The 19,001-nt window shown below is 52.0% G+C and overlaps 1 protein-coding gene across 2 annotated transcripts in view; it reads left to right on the top strand.

The window, feature by feature from the left end:
- The first annotated feature begins 8,420 nt into the window (after nt 1-8,420).
- Nucleotides 8,421-19,001, top strand: part of PLEKHM2 (pleckstrin homology and RUN domain containing M2) — a 37,362-nt gene continuing 26,781 nt past the window's right edge. Inside the window, exon 1 of one of the 2 annotated variants that reach the window (XM_087858494.1) lies at nt 8,421-8,701. In XM_087858494.1, coding sequence (XP_087714620.1) covers nt 8,642-8,701 — 60 coding nt within the window. In that variant the 5' untranslated portion in view covers nt 8,421-8,641. The remainder of the gene's footprint in view (nt 8,702-19,001) is intronic. The other variant, XM_045774678.2, reaches the window with a different exon arrangement.

Below are 19,001 nucleotides of genomic sequence, written 5' to 3'. Positions count from 1 at the left end.
GGGATTAACCAACTATACCAACCAATCCTTACATATGGATTGTGTCCTTAAAAAAAAAAAAATTAGAGCTAAGGTGGTTTGGTTCCTCCTAGGAAATTACTTAAAGCCAACATTTTCCCTGTTCAACTCCAGGTATCTGAAATTGCAGAGCCTGAGCCAGAACTGCCCCACCCCCACCCCCAATCCTGCTCCACTCCGTCCTCCCTGGGAAATCAATAGCAACCGGCAGCATCATTCTTCCAACTGCTGGCTTTAAGACCTTGACTCTTATCCTTCACAACCTGCGTCCCATCCATCCTAAAGCCTATTGGCTGCACTTCAAAACAGATTCAAAATCCAATCATTCCTGGGGGCGCCTCCGTTGGTTAAGCCTCCAACTCTTGATTTCCGCTGGGGTCGTGATCTTGGGGTCGTGGGATTGAGCCCCATGTTGGGCTCCGCGCTTTGTGGCTTTGGGCAGAGTCTGCTTGTCCCTCTCCCTCTGCTCCTCCCCTCAACCCCGCTCATACTCTCTCTCTCTCTCTCTCAAATAAGTGAATAAAATTCAATTTTAAAAAATCCAATCATTTCCAGAGCCCTGGTCCCAGGCCCCATCACCTCTCCCCTGGGTCTCCCTTCTCCTGTCCCTGCCTACCTACAAGTCTTTTTTTTTTTTTAAGATTTATTTATGTATTTGTTGGGGAGGGGCAGAAGGAGAGGGAGAATCCTCAAGCAGACCCCCTGCTGAGCAAGAGCCTGTCGTAGGGCTCGATGCCAGGACCCTGAGATCATGACCTGAGCCAAAATCAAGAGTCAGCCACTCAACCAACCGTCACCCATGCGCCCCATCTACATTCTGTTCTTCCTGAGTACAACAGCCAGCACGATTCTGTCAAAGCCAGACCACAGCTCTCCTTAAAACCCTTCAACGTGTCCCCATCCCACTCGGGGTAACAGCAGAAATCCTCATAATGCCTCCAAGGCCCCTATCCACCTCCCTGCCTTCCCCCCCCGCTCCTTTCCTTTCCCTCATCCCTAAACCAGCCTGCCCTCCATATTCCGTGAGCTCACCACAGTCTTGCCCACTTCAGGGCCTCTGTAATGGTTACTTCCTTCCTCTGGAAGGCCCTGTCCTCAGACACCTTCATGGCTTTTTTGCTCACGTCCTTTGGGTCTTTACATAAATATCACCTCCGTAAAGGCCTCCCCTGGCTGGCTACTCTATCTAAAATTCAAGCCACCCATCCCCTTCGCCGTCATTTCCCTTCATTTTTCTCCGTAGCGCTAAGCAGTACCCAACATACGGGCATTTCACCCCTGGTGACTGTCTTTCTCTCCCGTTAGAATGTATGCCCGGGAGGGTAGGGATTTCCGTCTGTCCTTCTAGAACTGTGCCTGGTGCACAGCAGTCACTGTCGTGAGTTAGTAAATCCATCAACACGATTATGCTGCTTCAGCGTCTCATCTCCAAGGTCGCAAGGGGCTGTCCTGTGAGTGGAGTGACGTAGCAGAACTGTGCCTGAGGCCCAGGGAGGTCACTGAGGTCAGTTTGCAGACTTAGGGAGTCCAGCCCAGGATGACTGCTGAGTTTGAGTTCAATGTAAATTTTTTTTTAAGATTTTATTAATTTATCTGACACAGAGAGAGAGAGAGAGAGAGCACGAGCATGGGGAAGGGCAGAGGGAGAGGGAGAAGCAGGCTCCCCGCTGAGCAGGGAGCCCGAAGCGGGACTCGATCCCAGGACCCTGAGATCATGACCGAGCCGAAGGCAGATGCTTCACCGACTGAGCCGCCCAGGGGCCCCGAGTTTAACGTCAATTTTAAAAGACAGATGACATCCTGGGGTTAGTAAGTTTGCAGGCTTCCATGCGAAGTAGTACTTTTTATTATACCCACATATACAACTAATTTGGGACGTCGGTAAACAGCTCCCCTCAGCTTTTGGTCACGTGGGCTTTGACTATACTTCCTCATCTTTTACCTGCTGCAATGGAAAGGCCCAAATCAGGTGTAGAGAGAGGCAGCTTTCGGGGCACCTGGGCGACTCAGTCAGTGAAGCGGTGAGTCAGTCGGTTCAAGTCATGATCCCAGGGTCGTGGGATCGAGTCCCACGTCTGGCTCCTTGCTCAGAGGGGAGCCCGCTTCTCCCTCTCTCTCTGCCTGCCACTCCCTCTGCTTGTGCTCTCTCCCTGTAAAAAAAAAATGTAAAAATTTTTAAAAAGAGAGGCAGCTTCCTATTGGGTCCTAGTTCTCTTCGGTCCTTTTACTTCTATGGCCAGCTACAAAGATTTTCAGCTTCCCTACCGGATTAAAAAGTAATCAGAAAATATTGATTCAACAAGCCTTGAATGTCATGTCCCAGACCCTGAGCCGGTGCTGTGAACGGAGCACTGCATGAACGGAGAAAAGGTGTGTCCTTTTGGAAGCGAGCACTAGAGTAGTCTCTTTGAAGAGTGACAACAAACAACGTGACAGGTAGTAATAAATTCCACAACAAGAATTTAGTAGCTTTGGGGCCCCAGGGTGGCTCAGTCAGTTTAGCGTCTGCCTTCAGCTCAAGTCACGATCCCAGGTCCTGGGATCGAGTCCCAAGTCAGGATCCCCGCTCAGTGGAGAGCCTGCTTCTCCCTCTCCTTCTGCCCCTCCCCCTGCCCATTCTCTCGCTCTCAGACAACTACATAAAATCTTTAAAAAAGATTTAGTAGTTTTGCATGCTGGGAAGGTCTAGAGGCTGCTTAATGTTGAACAATCAAGGAGATAGTTCTGCGAAGCTAACATTTAAATTGAGACCTGACGAGAAGGGTCCTCCCAGGTGAGGACTTGGGATATATTATATTAGGCTGGGCTGAAGGAAAAAAGAGGTCAAACATTTCAATAATTTGTTACAAAAAAAGTTTTTTTTTTTTATCTTGATTATATTACAGTCCAAGACAAGTGTTCCTGGTCCATGGGCAGCTCTGCTCCCTGCAGTGATGTAAGGAGACGCGCTACTCACATCTTGTCAGTCGGACATCCCCTTCGCGTCATCCTACCTGGTGGAAGAAGACGCAGCATGGAGAAGCCACCCGCTTAGAAGCCCAGGCTGAAGTGAATCTCTTTGTTTCTATTCACGTTCCTTTAGAGAGCACTTCATAATATAGCCATCCCTACCACAAAGGAGGCTGGGAGATGTCATCTAGAATGGTGCCCGGCTACCATGCTGTCACTGTGGGGGGGCAGATGTGGGTGACCCGCTGGGCGCCCCTGCCACACCAGGGAAGAGCGTCCCAGCCAAGGCCCTCGGATGTGAACACACCAGCAGGTTTGAGAAACGGAAGGTTGGCAGGGGCTGGCACACGCCAGGATGAGGAGATGCGTCAGGGAGAGAGTCTGGATCCGATCGGCTATGGCCTTGGCGTATAGGGAAGAGTCTGGATGTCATTCCAGATGCTGCAATGCAAAGATGCTGGAGGCTTTTAAACTGAGAGGTTGAAGGACTTCCCCAATTTTCACCAACCCATCTTGCTGACTGGACGGTCATGAGGAAGGAACTGGATGTTCAACATTTTTAAAAAATAGTTTATTATTATTTTTTAAGTCATCTCTACACCCAACGTGGGGCTAGAACTCACAACTCCGAAACAAGAGTCCTGTGTTCTTCCGACTGAGCCAGCCAGGGACCCCTGAATGGTCAACATTTTAAAATAAAATCAGCTAGGCACACTTGGCTGGCTTAGACAGTGAAGCTTGTGACTCTTGATCTTGGAGTTGTGAGTTCGAGCCCCACGTAGGGTATGGAGATTAGTTAAAAATCTTTTAAAAATAATAATAAAATAAAATCACCTCAACTAAAGCTGCCTTGTTTTATTTAAATTCAATTAATTAACATACAATGTATTATTGGTTTCAGAGGTAGAGGGCAGTGATTCATCAGTGTTATATAACACTCAGTGCTCATTACATCTCGTGCCCTCCTTAATGCCCATCCCCCAGTTACCCCATCTCCCCACCCACTTCCCCTCCAGCAACCCTCAGTTTGTTCCCTATGATTAAGAGTCTCTTATGGTTTGTTTCCCTCTCCGATTTCATCTTACTTTATTTCCCCCCCTTCCCCTATGATCCTCTGTTTTGTTTCTTAAATTCCACATATGAGTGAGATCCTATGATAATTGGCTTTCTCTGATTGACTTTTTTCGCTTAGCATAATACCCTCTAGTTCCATCTATGTCATTGCAAATGACAAGATTTCATTTTTTGATGGCTGAGTAATACTCTATTATATATATATATGTGTGTGTGTGTATATATATATATATCACATCTTCTTTATCTATTCATCTGTCGATGGACATCTATCTGGGCTCTATATAGTTCGGCTCTTGTGGACATCGCTGCTATGAACACCGGGGCACAGGTGCCCCTTCGGATCACTACATCCGTATCTTTGGGGTAAATACCCAGTAGCAAAGCTGCCTTGTTTTGATTTACCCAGTCCTAGAGCTGTGGGTTGTCTGCACTTGTGGGTGCTGGAGTTAAACTCTAGGAACCGGAACACTGCTGTGAGGTACAACCAGCCCCCACTATCTCCCCTTCTCAGATGGGGTTCAGCTTCACAAGCCTGATGGTCAGGGAAATATTTCCTCCCTCCTCCAGAAACACAAATGCATTTGCCTTGAGTTAAGGGGCAAGGGAGGAACTAGTCTCTTAAACTATCCTCCACCTCCCCCCCCCCAGTTTTAATTTAAATTCCAGTTCGTTAACAGACAGTGTAATGTTAGTTTCAGGTGTACAATACAGTGATTCCACACTGACGGACAACACCCAGTGCCCCTCACAAGTGCCCTCCTAACCCATCACCCATTTAACCCATTCCCCTGTTCCCACCTTTCTATTTTTATTTTTTTAAAGATTTTATTTATTTATTTGACACAGAGAGAGACAGCCAGTGAGAGAGGGAACACAAGCAGGGGGTTTGGGAGAGGAAAAGGCAGGCTCCCAGTGGAGGAGCCTGATGTGGGGCTCGATCCCAGGACTCTGGGATCACACCCTGAGCCGAAGGCAGACGCTTAATGACTGAGCCACCCAAGCACCCCATGTTCCCCCCTTTTTAAAAAATAATCCCGTCCAATGACCTTTGAAGGATGTGGCAGGATAAAGCTGCCAGATTTTTTTCCCAGCTCTTCCGTTTCAGAGGCAGGACACATCTTTGGAAAGAAGAGTAAAGAAGACCTGGTGGGTGGCCAGGTCTGTAGACTCTATGATGTGCCTTCTTACCCTACTTGATCCCTCACCTGACGGAGTTGAGCAGTGGAAGACAGGTTGGGACAATATTTAAAAGAAGAGGAAGAAAAGTCATTTTTCCTGTGTCATTGATTTGGAAACTAAGCCAGTGATTTGCCCGAGGCCTTAGCATGAGTCAAGTGAGGCTTTTGCCTGCTGATGCCTCAGAGTCTCATGCACTTGCCACATGATCAGAAGTCTTGTGCAATAAATGGATGAGCTTCCGTGACTCCCTATAACAGGATTGATAGGCGTCCTGGGCCTTTTTAGTTTGGTTCTTTTCTGGGTTGCCTTTTTTTTTTTTCTTAAGTAACCTCTATACCCAACCTGAGGCTCAACCTCACATCCTCAGGATCAAGAGTCCCGTGCTCTACCGACTGAGCCCGCCAGGTGCCCCCCGAGTTGCCTTGTCTTTGACAGGCAAGGATGAATTCCATAGTTGAGCTCTGGGCATGGGGCAATTATCTGCACGTGAACACACACTTGGCCCCCTCCTGCTCCCTGCAAGAAGTCTTGTGAGACTAAAATATGCCTCTCTTCTCCCACCCACTTACCCATGCAAACCTCAGGAATTTTTTTTTTAGAGATAGATTTATTTATTTATTTGAGAGCATGAGATAGAGAGAGAGAACGTGAGCGGGGAGCGGGGGCAGAGGGAGAGGGAGAAGCAGACTCCTCATTGAGCAGGGAGCCCGATATGGGACTCTATCCCAGGACCCTGGGATCACGACCTGAGCCGAAGGCAGACAGGCGCTTAACGGACTCAGCCACCCAGGCACTCACCTTAGGAATTTGGTAGGCAGTAAGACTCTATGTTCCTCTAATGTTGTAAAAAGTTGAATGTGCCCATCCCCCAATGTGTGAAGGTGAAAACAGCAGGGCAGAAATGCCACCACCTTCCATCACAGGTAAGTAGCCAAGCAACCCAAACGCCCGTTGAAGCCGTCATGTGCCCAAGCCATGAGCAGCCATTTATGGGAAGGCGGTGCCCAGGAGAAGATGCTGCCCAGAAGACACCTTACTGTTTAACAGCAAGGAAGAATCACAAAGCTAGCAGGTTCCACTCTGGGCTGAATGGATTCTCAAGAGCCAGAATTGCATCTGGCAGGTCAGGGCCTGTAGGCAGCCCAGCCTGGGTGCAGTGGGAAGGGAGCGCAGCAGGGCTATTAGACTGCTCACAAACACCTTGGGACGTGTGACTATTTCTTTCCTCATTCAAAGTAATGAGTCCTCTGTTCTCAGCCTTTTCTCTACCTGCCCAGTGACCGCAGCCTCTTCCGCACCTGTCATTCTGTCCTGGCCCGACTCCTGAACTGTCCTGAACTCAGTACTAATAAGAAATGCCCTCAGTTTAGAGACTCTGCTTCTTTTCCTCAAAGGTTAGCCCAAGTCCCTACAGGGTCACCTGCTAGAATAGTGCGAAGAAATGTAAAGGGATCCTTGACTCGGGATGCAAATGGCTTCCCTCATCTGTACAGGAATTGTTGTGTGAGAATACATGAGATGAAGGTATGTAAAGCACTTAGCTCAGCGCGTGGCACATAGCACGCAACACTTACCACCACCATCATCATCGGTATCGAAAACTCTTGACCCAGATCCTGAAGTGGCCATAGAATGCAGTTTCTCAGGTTGTTCCCTTTCCTTTTCTTGACGTATCATTTTGTCCCCCTATCCAGTCACATAAAAACAAAACAATGGGCGCCTGGCTGGCTCAGTCACTGGCGTGTGCAGCTCTTGATCTTGGGGTTGTAAGTTCGAACCCCACATTGGGTGTAGAGATTACTTGAAAATAAAATCTTAAGCAAACAAATAACTACCACCATCTTGGGTCTCTCCTGGGGAAACTGAGGGATGGAGAGGGATCTTTTGGTTGGGTATGGGGTGAGGTCCATCTAGGATAAGCTGTAGAATCAGTGTTTCTTAAGGGTGCTGAGGGGACCAGGTCTGGGAGGCTGGGGGAGAAGTAGCCCGAGCAGAGAAGAGGGAAAATAGGGAGCTGAAGTTGAGAATTGGGGTGTCTTAAGAATGAAAAGGGTACCGATCATTTCGCAATATATACAAATAACGAATCATAACGTTGTGCCCTGAAATTATATATCTCAATTTCATAAAGTGAAAAAAAAAGTATATGGACTTTTTTTTTTTTTTAAGAATAAAAAAGAGGGACTAATGGATGTATCAGGATATATTTATTTGGGGACCAAATGAGCTAAGCGAGCAGGTAGGTGGCTTTAGGGGAATTTGGAGAGGGGTGTGTGTGTGGATAAGGGGAATTGTTATGGTGGGTTTCGGGGCTGAGGGAGTTGGGGTCCCCAGGGCAGGTAGACCCACTGGAGAATTGGATATGGGTTAAGAATCAGAGTGGGTGTTGGGACTGAAGGGGAAGTGAGGGGGGGGTGTTTTGGAGGTGGGGAGGAGCACCAGAGACCTGAAATGGCCTGAAAGTTTAACACAGGGCCGGGAGGGAAGGAACCGCGAGGGGCTGGCTTCTCTGGGCTGGTGAGGGCCGGGGCAACCAGTGAGCGCCAGAGGGCTGGGGTGTCTGGGTGGGGGTGCCCGGGTCTCTAGGCTGCCAAAAGCCAGGGGCCCTAGGTCTCTGCGGTGAGGGGAGCCGGTGTCTGTGCATTGAGGGGGGCTCCCGGGATCCCGGGCATGGCAGGGGCCTCTCGGCCAAGGAAAGGGAAGGTACAGGTGGGCTCTGTGGGCTAAGGGGATGTCTCTGGCCGACGGGGGCGGCGGCTTCTCCAGAGCCCTGAGATCGGGGGGCACCTCCGAGGTCCCCGGCCGGAGGGGGTGGCGGGGCTCGGGGTCGCTGAGGAGCCTCGGGAGGCCTGGGTCTGTGGGCTGGCAAGGGCAGGGGAAGGGGCCCAAGGTCTGCGGGGATCTGGGGGTCCCTGAGGTCTGCGGGCTGAGGGGCTTTCCGCGGCCCCCCGCCCGAGGGGCTGTGAGCCGACAAGGGCCGGGGCTCGGCGGCCGCGGGGCTGTGGGGGTGTCCGGGGTCCCCGGCGTCCCCGGCCGCAGGGGCTGGGGGTCGATGGGCGCCGGGGGGGCCGGGGACGCGAGCCGGAGTGCCGGCGGGTCCCCGGGCACGGGCGCCCCAGCCCGACCGCCGGCCTTGGCGCCGCCCAGCCTGACATCAGTTCCTGCCGCCGCCGCCGCCGCCGCTGCCGCCGCCGCCGCCGCCGCGCACAGCCCGCGGCCTCTTCCCCGCCGGCCGCGCTCCGGAGCCGCCGGGCCGCGGCGGAGCGAGGGGCCGGGCGAGGCGAGGGCCGGGCGGCGGGCGCCGGGCCCCGCGGCCGGCACGACGGAGCCCCCGCACGGCCGGCGGCAGCGGTTGGCGGCGGCCCCGGGCCCCCGGCGCGGGAAGCGGCGGCGGCGGGGCGGCGGCGGCGGCGGCGCCATGGAGCCGCGGGAGGTGAAGGACCGGATCCTGGAGAACATCTCGCTGTCGGTGAAGAAGGTGAGCGTGGCCTGCTCCCCGCGGCCGGCACCCCCCCCCCCCCCGCCAATCCGGCGCCCCCCCTTCCCCCGCCGCGGGTCGGTCGCCGGGGCCGGGGGGTCGTCCCGTCCCCGGGGCTCGGGGACACCGCCCTTCCCCTCCGCGACCCCGGGGGCCAGGAGCAGCTGCGGGGGAAGCGGGCGGCTCACGTGAGCGACGCGGCCTCCGAGCTGTTTGTAAAGAACAAAGTTGAGGTCAGCATCCCCGGAGCTCCCCCGGGGCCGCCGGGGCCCCTGCGTCACCCCGTGGGGCCGCGACCCGCCGGTCCCCCCACCCCGGCCTCCCGGGCATAAGCAGCCGCAGCTCCTCGGGGCCCCGGGAAGTTCCCTGCGCGGTCTTGCTCCAGGATGGCAGTGGGAAGAGGCGCGGTTCAGGGCTTTGAGAACCCCAAGTGCCTGGGGATTGCAGTTTGGGTGGCGACCCATGGAACTTGGTAGGACACAGACACCCGGCTGTCTGGGGCTCCCTGCAGTAGACATCATTGCCCCAATTCCAGGTAGAAAAAATACTGCCTATTAAGGATATGTCAGTGTGTGTGAGGAAGTCAGCTTCTCTGGAAAAGGGTCCTTCCTATTCTCTTAAAACCAAACCAGAATTGACAGCCGTTTGAGGAACGTGGCATATATATAAAATTTGAGTTCCCAGCTCACCTGATAGTCTCAGAAACTGGGAATGATTTAGAGGGGGAGGAAAGGGTCATCAGATTATTTTAATTCAATAAACCAAAATGAAGAGATTTATTATATTTAAATAGCCCCCCCCCACTTAAATTCCTCAAAAGTAACATAGGCTGGCAGTTTTACCTTCACTGAGATCAATGTGGCTTAAAAGAAAAGTAGATCCAAAATGATCTTGCTGAAAGGTTCTTCTAAAAGCACAACTAAGAGTAACGTTGCAGACATGGGACAAAAGTTTTGTTTATTTACTTTTCCTGAGTTTTGCTGATGCAGTTGGGGTATAGTTTTTGCTTACTCGAGTTCAGGTTAAGCAAATGCTTTGTTAAAAAGCGATAGATCTTTCACAATGAAAGAGAAAGGGAGACTGCTGACACCTCTAATCTAATCCGGACTGATAATGCTTCAGGTAGGCCAAGCGCTTTGTCTCTGGATTTCCCACAAATAAATGGGGAAAGTTCTGGTAGATGGGGGTAGGCATGGACACTATCATTCGTGTAAGCATGAGTCTTTTCAGGACAGAGATTCGCTCTGTAAATCAGGCTGCCATTTATGAAGGCGCTGGGTGTGCTTGTCAAGATTGTTGTAATCGCGCGCGTGGAATAAGCACGTTTTATTGAGCTGTAATGCACGCCGGAAGATAGAAGTCGCACACTAGCAACTGGAAACCCATCCCTGGGTGATCACAGCCAAAGGCATGACTCTGGCATCCCGGTTAAGAGCATGGATTCTGGAGCGTGGCCGCCCGCCCTGCCAGTTAGTAGCGCTCTAACCTGAGGTAGCTTCCTTCACCTCTCCGCGCCTCATTTTTCTCATCTAGAACAGCAGGGATAAAATTAGGGTTGTGAGCGTTGAACGAGAGCATCTATAGAATGTTGAGCAGTCTTCGTTAAGTTGTCTGAGTCTGCTCCGGCCGCTGTAACGCGCTCCCATGACTGGGTGGCTTAGAGACAACAGGTATTTATTTGTCACAGTTCTGAGTGCTCGAAGTCTGAAAATAGGGGGCCGGCCTGGTTGGGTTCTGATGAGGGCCCTGTTCCCTTTGCAAACTGTTTACTTCCCCTGTGTCCTCACGTGGGGGAAGCAGAAGGGACCTCTCCTGGATCTCTTCTATTAGGGCATTAATCCCTACCGAGAGGGCTCCACTGGAACCTCAGCACTTCCCAAAGGCCCCACCTCCTAATACCATCACCCTGGGGTAGGAGTTCAGCCTACGAATTTGGGGGGAGGGACAGACATTCAGTCCATAGCGCAAGTGGTAGCCTCTTCTGGGTGTGGGAGAGCCAGTTCCTCACTTCTACAAGGCTCTGGGATGGCTAAGGGCCTCATCACCTAAGGGTTGTTATACAACGTCTTTGGACTTGTTACCTACTTTCTTTGTATGCTGTGTTTCAGGGAACTGTTTTATATTCTCGCATCAGGAAGTGCATTTGGTTTTCTGAATCAGAGTATCTCCTCCTAATAGGAATCGGATGGGCTACAGCCATAGGCGTTGAGGCCTAGCAGGCTTGGGTCACATTTGTCCTTGAACACCAGTCTCACCTAAATTTGTTATTTAGTGCCTTGAGAGTTGCTTTGCCTTTTCATCTTTCATTCATGCTGCTGCTAGTAAAATGGGCTTGCTGATCCCTCTTAGAAGGTTGTTGCCTGAAGAAAACGAGATGTGTATTTCTGCAAAAAAAGATCCATTGTGTATTACTATGTTTGCAAAGGGTATTTTAAAGATGTATTTATTTTTAGAGAGAGAGAGAGAGAGAGCAGGGGGAGTGGCAGAGGGAGAGGAGAGAGAGAATCTCAAGCAGGCCCAACGCCCAGTGCAGAGCCCCATGTGGGGCTTGATCCCACACCTGATCATGACCTGAGCGAAAACCAAGAGTGAGACACTTAACTGACTGGGCCACCCAGGTGCCCTGGCAAAGGGTATTTTAACACTTTTTATTGAAATGGAACATACCTACAGAAAATAGAATATACTTCACACCCCTAACTACAGCTGAGTTCTCCCAACGTGAACATATGCACACACCCAGCACCTAGATCGAGAAACCGACCATAACCATCATCCAAAAGCCCCCCTCGTCCCCCTCCCAGAAACTGCACCCCAAGCGTAGCCGTTCTCCCCAAGGAGTCTTGTTGAGTTCAGCCATTTTACGGGCTCTTGTGAGGAGCAGGATACGCGGTGACCCCGGAGAGGCGGCATAGCTGTTACCCTGCGCGGATCCAGGGGAACCTGTGTTTTGGTATGAAGGCAGGGTTCAGGGGGTTAGAGAGAACTGGAGAGTTTCACAGCACAGTTAAATGAAAAGCAAGTTCCATAGGTTCTAGAAAAAGGGAGAGGAGGCAGAAACATCCCAGGTGCAGATAATAAAGCCAGCGGTTGCTGGTTTGTTAATAAAGAGAGCTGTCCAAGTCAAGGACAGTGGTGGCATTTTGAACTGGCATATGGTTCTACTAAATAGCATCTTCCCCAGGGGAGGGGAGGCAATGGGTTTCTTTTCTTTTCTTTTCTTTTCTTTTCTTTCTTTCTTTCTTTCTTTCTTTCTTTCTTTCTTTCTTTCTTTCTTTCTTTCTTTCCTTTTTAGATTTTATTTATTTATTTGACAGAGAGAGCACAAGCACAAGCATGGGGAAGGGCAGAGGCAGAGGGAGAAGCAGGCTCTCCACTGAGCAGGGAGCCCAATACCGGGCTCGATCCCCCAACCCTGGGATCATGACCTGAGCTGAAGGCAGATGCTCAACCGACTGAACGACCCAGGCAGCCCAAGGCAGTGGTTTTCCCAAGAGTTCTGTTTTGTTTTTGAGGAGCGTGTTTGACGCATACATGCACAGGAGGACTGAGAAGCAGCCTCTGTCCCCCTACAGTTTGTGTGATGGTTGGAGGGAGAATTTTAAAAATCACTAGAGCGGGGCGCCTGGTTGGCTCAGTCGGTGAAGCATCTGCCTTCGGCTCAGGGCATGATCTCGGGGTCCTGGGATCGAGCCCCACATGGGGCTCCCTGCTCAGCGGGGAGCCTGCTTCTCCCTCTCCCTCTCCTCTGTCTGAGCTCTCTCTCTCTCTCAAATAAATAAAATAAAATCTTAAAACAAATCACTAGAGCAAGGAGAAGCCCCCAGAGAAGAAGGGCTTCACTGAGTCTTGACAATTTGGTTTCTACCCAGAAAGAGAAGCAGCGGCCATTGCGGCTAGAAGGAACAGCCGCAACATCCCCGAGGCCGTGGGGACGCCCAGGCCGTCTTCTGAGGAGACAGACCAGTCTTGCGCGTGCTCGGGCTTCTGCTCGACGTAGCTGGGAAGCGTGTTGCGTGGAAGCTGAACGGCACGGGGAGGCGGGCGCAGGTGTCCGAGGGGCACAGACCTGAGTCTGGGTTTGAATCCTGGCTGTGTCACTGACCTCTCTGGCCCTGGCAAATGACTGGGCCTGCATCAGCCTCCGCCGTCAGAACTTTCTGATAGTGGTGTCATGAGAATGAGATCACGGGACATAACACGCTCCAGGCACTTAGCAGAACACGGAGCTCGTGCCCAGGCCTAAAAAACACCAGGTACCGCCGGGCCGGCGCCCGTGCGAACCCTGCGGTTCGCTCTCAGAAGCTCCCCAGTCAAAGCGTCAGACGACTCTTCTCGGTTTCTTCAGGCTCAGGGTTTGTCAGACTTTTTCGTAAAATGCCAGGTAGTTTGCGCTCGTATGGTCTCTATCGCAGCTACTCGGTGCTGCCCTTGTGGCTCAAGGGCAACGGCAGACAGTCCGTCCACGTGGGAGAGCAGCTCTGCGCCCGTAAACCTTTACGTACAAAAGCAGGCTGCATTCGGCAGGCCGTACTTGGGATATGTGCCTGCGTGTGCGCATGAAAAGCCCTCCTCGGGGCGCCTGGGTGGCTCAGTCGGTCAACCAACTGCCTTTGGCTCAGGTCATGATCCCGGGGTCCTGGGATCGAGTCCCACATCGGGCTCCCTGCTCCCCAGGGAGCCTGCTTCTCCCTCTGCCTGCTGCTCCCCCTGCTTGTGCTCTCTGTCAAATAAGTAAATAAAATCTTAAAAAAAAAAAAAAAAAGAGTCCTCATCCAGGTAGGCTACAGATCACCTTCAGAGAAATGGGTGTGACTGGTCCCACAGGTAATCAGATCTCTATGGTAACTGTGTTTTTGTGTATTGTATCAGGCTTGCGGAATGAATGTGGACATTGGTAAATCCCATCTCATGTCTGTGTGTTTCATTTATCAAAAATATTTACCGAGCGCCCCCCCCCCCCGTATGTCTCTCCTGTGCCAGGCCCGAGGAGGGTAGGGGTTGTAGTGAGCAAGGCGGATCAGATCCTTGCCCTCATGGAGTGGGGATTGCAGTGAAAGAGACAAGGGATGAATTAGTAGGCAAACCAGTACAAAGATGATTTCAGATCATGGTCATGGCGTGAAGGCATTATAATGGCAGGAGACCGTGACAGGGAATTGGCAGGGGAGTTTGCTGTATAGAGGAGGTGACCCAAGAAGACTGGCCTAAGGAGGTGATGTCGTATCCCGTCCTGAGCACTGACTAGGGTAAGAGAATGAAACAGTATTCTAAGAAAATGAGTAGTTGTGGGGCTCCCGGGTGGCTCAGTTGGTTGGGCATCTGCCTTCGGCTCAGGTCATGATCCCAGAGTCCTGGGATCAAGCCCCACATCAGGCTCCCTGCCCTTGGCGGGGAGCCTGCTTCTCTGTCTCCCTCTGCCTGCTGCTCCCCTTGCTTGTTCTCTCTCTTCCCCTCTGTCAAATAAATAAATAAAATCTTTAAAAAAAAGAAAAGAAAACGAGTAGCTGTTTTTAAAAGCATGCAAACAGCTCAGAAACGTGTAAAATAAAAAGTAAGTGGCCCCTGTTCTCTGTCTCCTCAGCTCCAATTCTGCTCTCCTTAAACAGGGTAAATAAATGGATTTTATTTTATTTTTTAAAAAGATTTTATTTATTTATTTGAGAGAGGAAGAGATGGAGAGATCATGAGTGGGGGAGGGGCAGAGGGACAAGCAGACTCCCCGCTGAGTGGGGAGCCAGAAAAGGCAAGGCTCGTCCCAGGACCGACCCTGAGATCATGACCTGAGCCAAGGGCAGATGCTTAATGGACTGAGGCGCCAGGGACCCAGGAGCCCCTGCAGTTTAATAAAGTAACCATCTAGAGAATGAATGTTCCTAGGTCAGGACGACATTCTCTCACCTGGGTCTCCTGCCCAGCACAGACGTGCTGCCCCACCAGCTCAGGCCCCGAGTGAGGTTCTGTTTCCGGCCAGGCACCCCGAGGTCTGCTGGTCGGGGTCTGCTCACACTCGCAAAGGAGCTGCGGCTGTGTTGTTCAACCCAGCCTGTGAGTGCGGCTGAAGAGGCCGTCAAGAGCGGTGGGCTCCTCCCCTCCCCATTTTCCCATCCCTCAGATCTGTTAGGTCGGCCAGCTCATTAAAAATTAGCTCGGGCAGCTGATTCTAGAGAGGTCCTTGTATTCATATACATGTGGGAAGCATATTGACCATTGGGTTTCAATCAATAGTTTTGTGCTCTCTGGCTGAAAGGTCTTAAGAGTTCCGAAAATCCCCAGTGACCTGAGTCACTGGGGCAGAGCTCTAAAGATAATACCCCCACACACACTTTTTTTATAAACTGAAGTGCTAAGGGTCAGGCTTGCTTCTCCTTGCTTCCTCTCCCCCTGCCTGCGGCCTAATGTTGACAGTAACTGTTCTGTGCTCCTTTCCTCTCTCACAGAATAGAGGCTTTCCAGTGAGGGGTGTGAGGACCCAAAAGCCCCGACCGGGAAGCACAGGACTGTGCACCTGACCCTCTGAGTGACCCCCCCCCCCAGGCCCAGCAGGAGATACTAGTAGAGAAGTGGTTTTCCGAGGCCTGCCCATTCAGTTTTAGGACATGGTTTTCCTTTTACAAAATGCTTCTCTAGCATTAGGTTTCTGTTCGAAGCCTTGTGACATTGTGGGCCCGCCCATCCCATCGCAGCACACCCTGGGCCCTGGCTCTAGCATGAGGCCCGTCCACACCGAAAGGCCTGTTTGACGACGGGAGGCCGGGCAGAAACTCACCTGTACCTGGGGCTGGACAGAAGCCGGTGACCCTCTGGCGGCAGCAGGCCCCCAACGCCGTTGGGTGGGCTGTCACTGTGTCTCTGTAGTCGCTCTGCGGTACGGTTAACACTCGAGTTCAGATGGAGCAGTGGCGCTTCCTGCCGGTCCCCCTCAGAGCTCATCCAGCTGGAGCCCCTTGTGACAAGAAGTTGCCAGCAAAATTGAAGATCTGCTGCTAGCGGACAGAAATTGTTGGTCTGAAACTAACGTGGCGCAGTCAAGACAGGTTCGACCGTGGAAAGAAAGGAGCGATATTTGGAGTGTGAACCTTGTGGGAAGAAGGTTGGCACTTGGGGGTACCGTGGGGCTGTCGGGTGGGTCGATCTCCCCGCTCGAGTGTTTGGTGCTCACCTCGAGCGTCGGGATGCGCTGCCCGGCACGAGCATGCTGCTGCCGAAGCTGGCGGTGCCCTTGGGGCCGAGGCGCGCGATGGGGTCTTCTCCCAGGTGGCCTGGCTGAGAAACCATGAAGCCGGTGTCTGAGCTTAGGACCTGCCGTGCGGGGGAACAACCACATCCGGGCGCCCGGCTCTCCTCCGTGGGAGTCGGAACGAGGCAGCAGGGCTGGTTGGTTCGGGTGAACTTGCCTTTCCAGCCCTGTCCTTATGGCTGCTCGCTTAAGGCGGGAACATCCTAGAACTTCCCTTTGAGGCAGGAGAGTAAGGACAGTTTCGGGGAGAGTCCCTTTGGCTGGAGCTGAAAGTTCGGGTCATTGGTCTGTTGGTCATGTGACCATCCCAGGTCCAGAGAGCGCCTCCTGCATCTTGCTCTCAGGCAGCTGGTCCTGCCACACAACCATCCCCCCCTGGTTTATGTATTTGTCATGTATCGTTTCCCCCTTTGCCTGAGTGCTTCACCAGCATCACAGAAACACATAAGGAAAGGGGCGTGTGGCTGGCTCAGCTGGTTCAGCTTCCAACTCTTGATTTCGGCTCAGGTCATGATCTCAGGGTCGTGAGATCGAGCCCCGCATCAGGCTCCACGCTAGGTGTGGAGTCTGCTTGAGAGTCTCTCTCTCCCTCTGCCCCTCCCCCACACTCGTGCATGCGTTCTCTCTCTCTCAAAAAAAAACCCACAAAAAACAAAAAACGTAAGGAAGTGTTAGGGGCACCTGGCTGGCTCAGTCACAGGAGCACGCACCTCTTGTTCTTGGGGTCACGAGCTCCAGCCCCATGTTGAGTGTAGAGATTATGTAAATAAATAAATAAAACAAAAAGCCAAAAAAAAAAAAAAAAAAAGAAAGGAAGGAAGTGTTAGTTTCCTAGAATCGCCTCTCCTCCCTGGATAACTGTGCCTGAGAGTTGGAATCGACAGATTCTAAGAAACCCGGTAATATATGAGAAGGAAGGGACTAGTGTAATATTGAAATCCACAGAAATCGCCAAAGTTAATTTTACTAAGTAGTCAACCTCTGTTCACACTTTCTCCCTGGGTTCTTTGTTTTGGGTGTTCCAGACGACCGAGGCATGGAATGGCCAAGTACCCGAGAGGTAGCAGGGTAATAATGCCAGAGGGGTCCCTACGTTGAGTTTCGTCAGCAGCTGCCGGTTACGCACATTTCCTGAGTCGGGCTCGCAACACACTTGCAGGCTAGGCCGTGAGCCTGGTCCAATACCCGAGGGAAATGACGCTTGGAGAAGGAACTTGCCCTGGATTCTAATGCTCACGAGGGGCAGAGCTGGATTTGAACCATGTTTCTGGCTGCAGCTCTTTCCATTTCTCTGGGCCTTTTCCATCCTCGTGATGTCTGTCTTGAAATTATAACAGATAATCCATCCTCTCGGGTCCGTCTTGTGGGCCAGGCCTCCTTAAAACCACGTGTTCATTGAACAAATATTTGCTGAGTGACGGTGACGTGCTGGACGCTCTTCCGGTCCCCGGGAACCGGCAGTGAAGAGAACCCACCGAGCCCCTACCCCCTGGGGCTGGCGCTCTAGGAGAGAAGACCGTCAGCACACCACGACGGACTAGGTGTCTACCCAGCGGTCCCCCATGTCCCTTCATGGCCAGGATGCGTGTGTAATCCACGGCGTTGTTGTCATGCTTCCTGACCCTGTATCACATCGTTAGCCTCTGTCTGCCTGTATGGCATGGACCATGGGGCGGAAGCAGGGGTCCCCCCAGTGTCCTCAAAACCTAATATTTTGATTTGGACAATGACCTGATGACATTTTCCGTGGCAACAAAATGGCTGTAGGGTGAGGGGCGCATTCGTGAGGTCATGTCGCAGGTCCAGCTGAGAGGAGGGGAAGTGAAAGCTGAATGCAGAACCAGTGAGGTTCCCAGGCGTTGAAAGACTGAAAGAGGCTTTGAAAAGCTCCCTTCTTCTTCCTGCCAGTGCCACACACGCCACTGAAGCGGAGCCCAGAGAAAACAGGGCCCGCCTCCATCCCAGGGGGAAAAGCGTGGCGTGGAGTCCTGTGTGCTGCATGTTCTTTCAGGCCATTGGTTGGCTTCTCGGCCTCTGGTGTTTGCCCAGCGACCTCCTAGCAGAGACTCCTGCTGTTTTCGTCCCCACTTGGAAAGGAGTGCTCTGCCCCCGTGAGAGGTCCGGCCCGTGCCGTGCTCCTTGGGGCTGGGACACTCCTCCTCCAGGAAGGAGAAACACGTAACTGCTCTTGGAAACCATATTCCATCAAATTACCCAGAAGATCTGTGCCCAACTAGGCCTGTCCCCTTCTGCTATCACTGTTCCAACACCCCAAAGAAAGCACAAAAAAATGAAATCCATGGATAATTCAAGTACCTGCTTTTTTTAGCTCTCCCCCCACCCCCCGCATATCTTTCTGCAGAGCTGCCAAAAAAGCAGAGAGCTTGCCGACTTTCCAGCAAAGGGGCTAATGAGTAGCGATTTGGGCGGTGGGAAAGAAAGCCATTATAATTGGGTGTATTCAGTAGCAAATAAATGGTTAAGAAGCATTGATTTCACTCATCTTGCTTGAGAAGCAATGCAGGCTCGTGGTGAACAAACAGCACACCCTGCACGGTGACTGTGCGGATGGGGCCAGCCAGCCCTAGGATGGCGCCCAGCCTGGGCACGCGCCTTTCCCGGGCCGGGGAACTGACAGATGGACGGTGTTTTTCGTGCCTACCAAGAAACCAGGCTGATCACTTCTGAGCTGCAGGGTCTCTGGTTCCTACCTAGCAGTGATCTCTGGTTCCGTAATCTACCATAATTGTCATTGGGAATGCGGTATTTTTCAGGCTAAGGTGGGGTGGGATCTCAGGTTAGGGATTTTAAAATTAGGAGAGTTAAGTCATGGGGTGCCTGGGTGGCTCTGATCTGTTGGTTAAACATCTCCATCTCAGCTCAGGTCTTGATCTCAGGGTCATGAGTTCAAGCCCTTTAAAAATAATAATCATAAAATAAAATAAAATCAGGAGAGTAAGTCAGAAACATTGCAGTTGCCTGGGATTGTGGGAGCAGTGGACACCTAGCGGGCCAAAGCCTGTGTCGACACGCTCCTGTTGTCTAGGAAGGAGGCAGCAA

This window comes from Ursus americanus, chromosome 33 (assembly GCF_024610735.1).
Source record: "Ursus americanus isolate L20-20 chromosome 33, mUrsAme1.1.p, whole genome shotgun sequence".
Lineage (NCBI taxonomy): Eukaryota > Metazoa > Chordata > Mammalia > Carnivora > Ursidae > Ursus > Ursus americanus.
The sequence above is the reverse complement of the archived record's forward strand: the minus strand, read 5'-3'. Positions and strand labels throughout refer to the sequence as shown.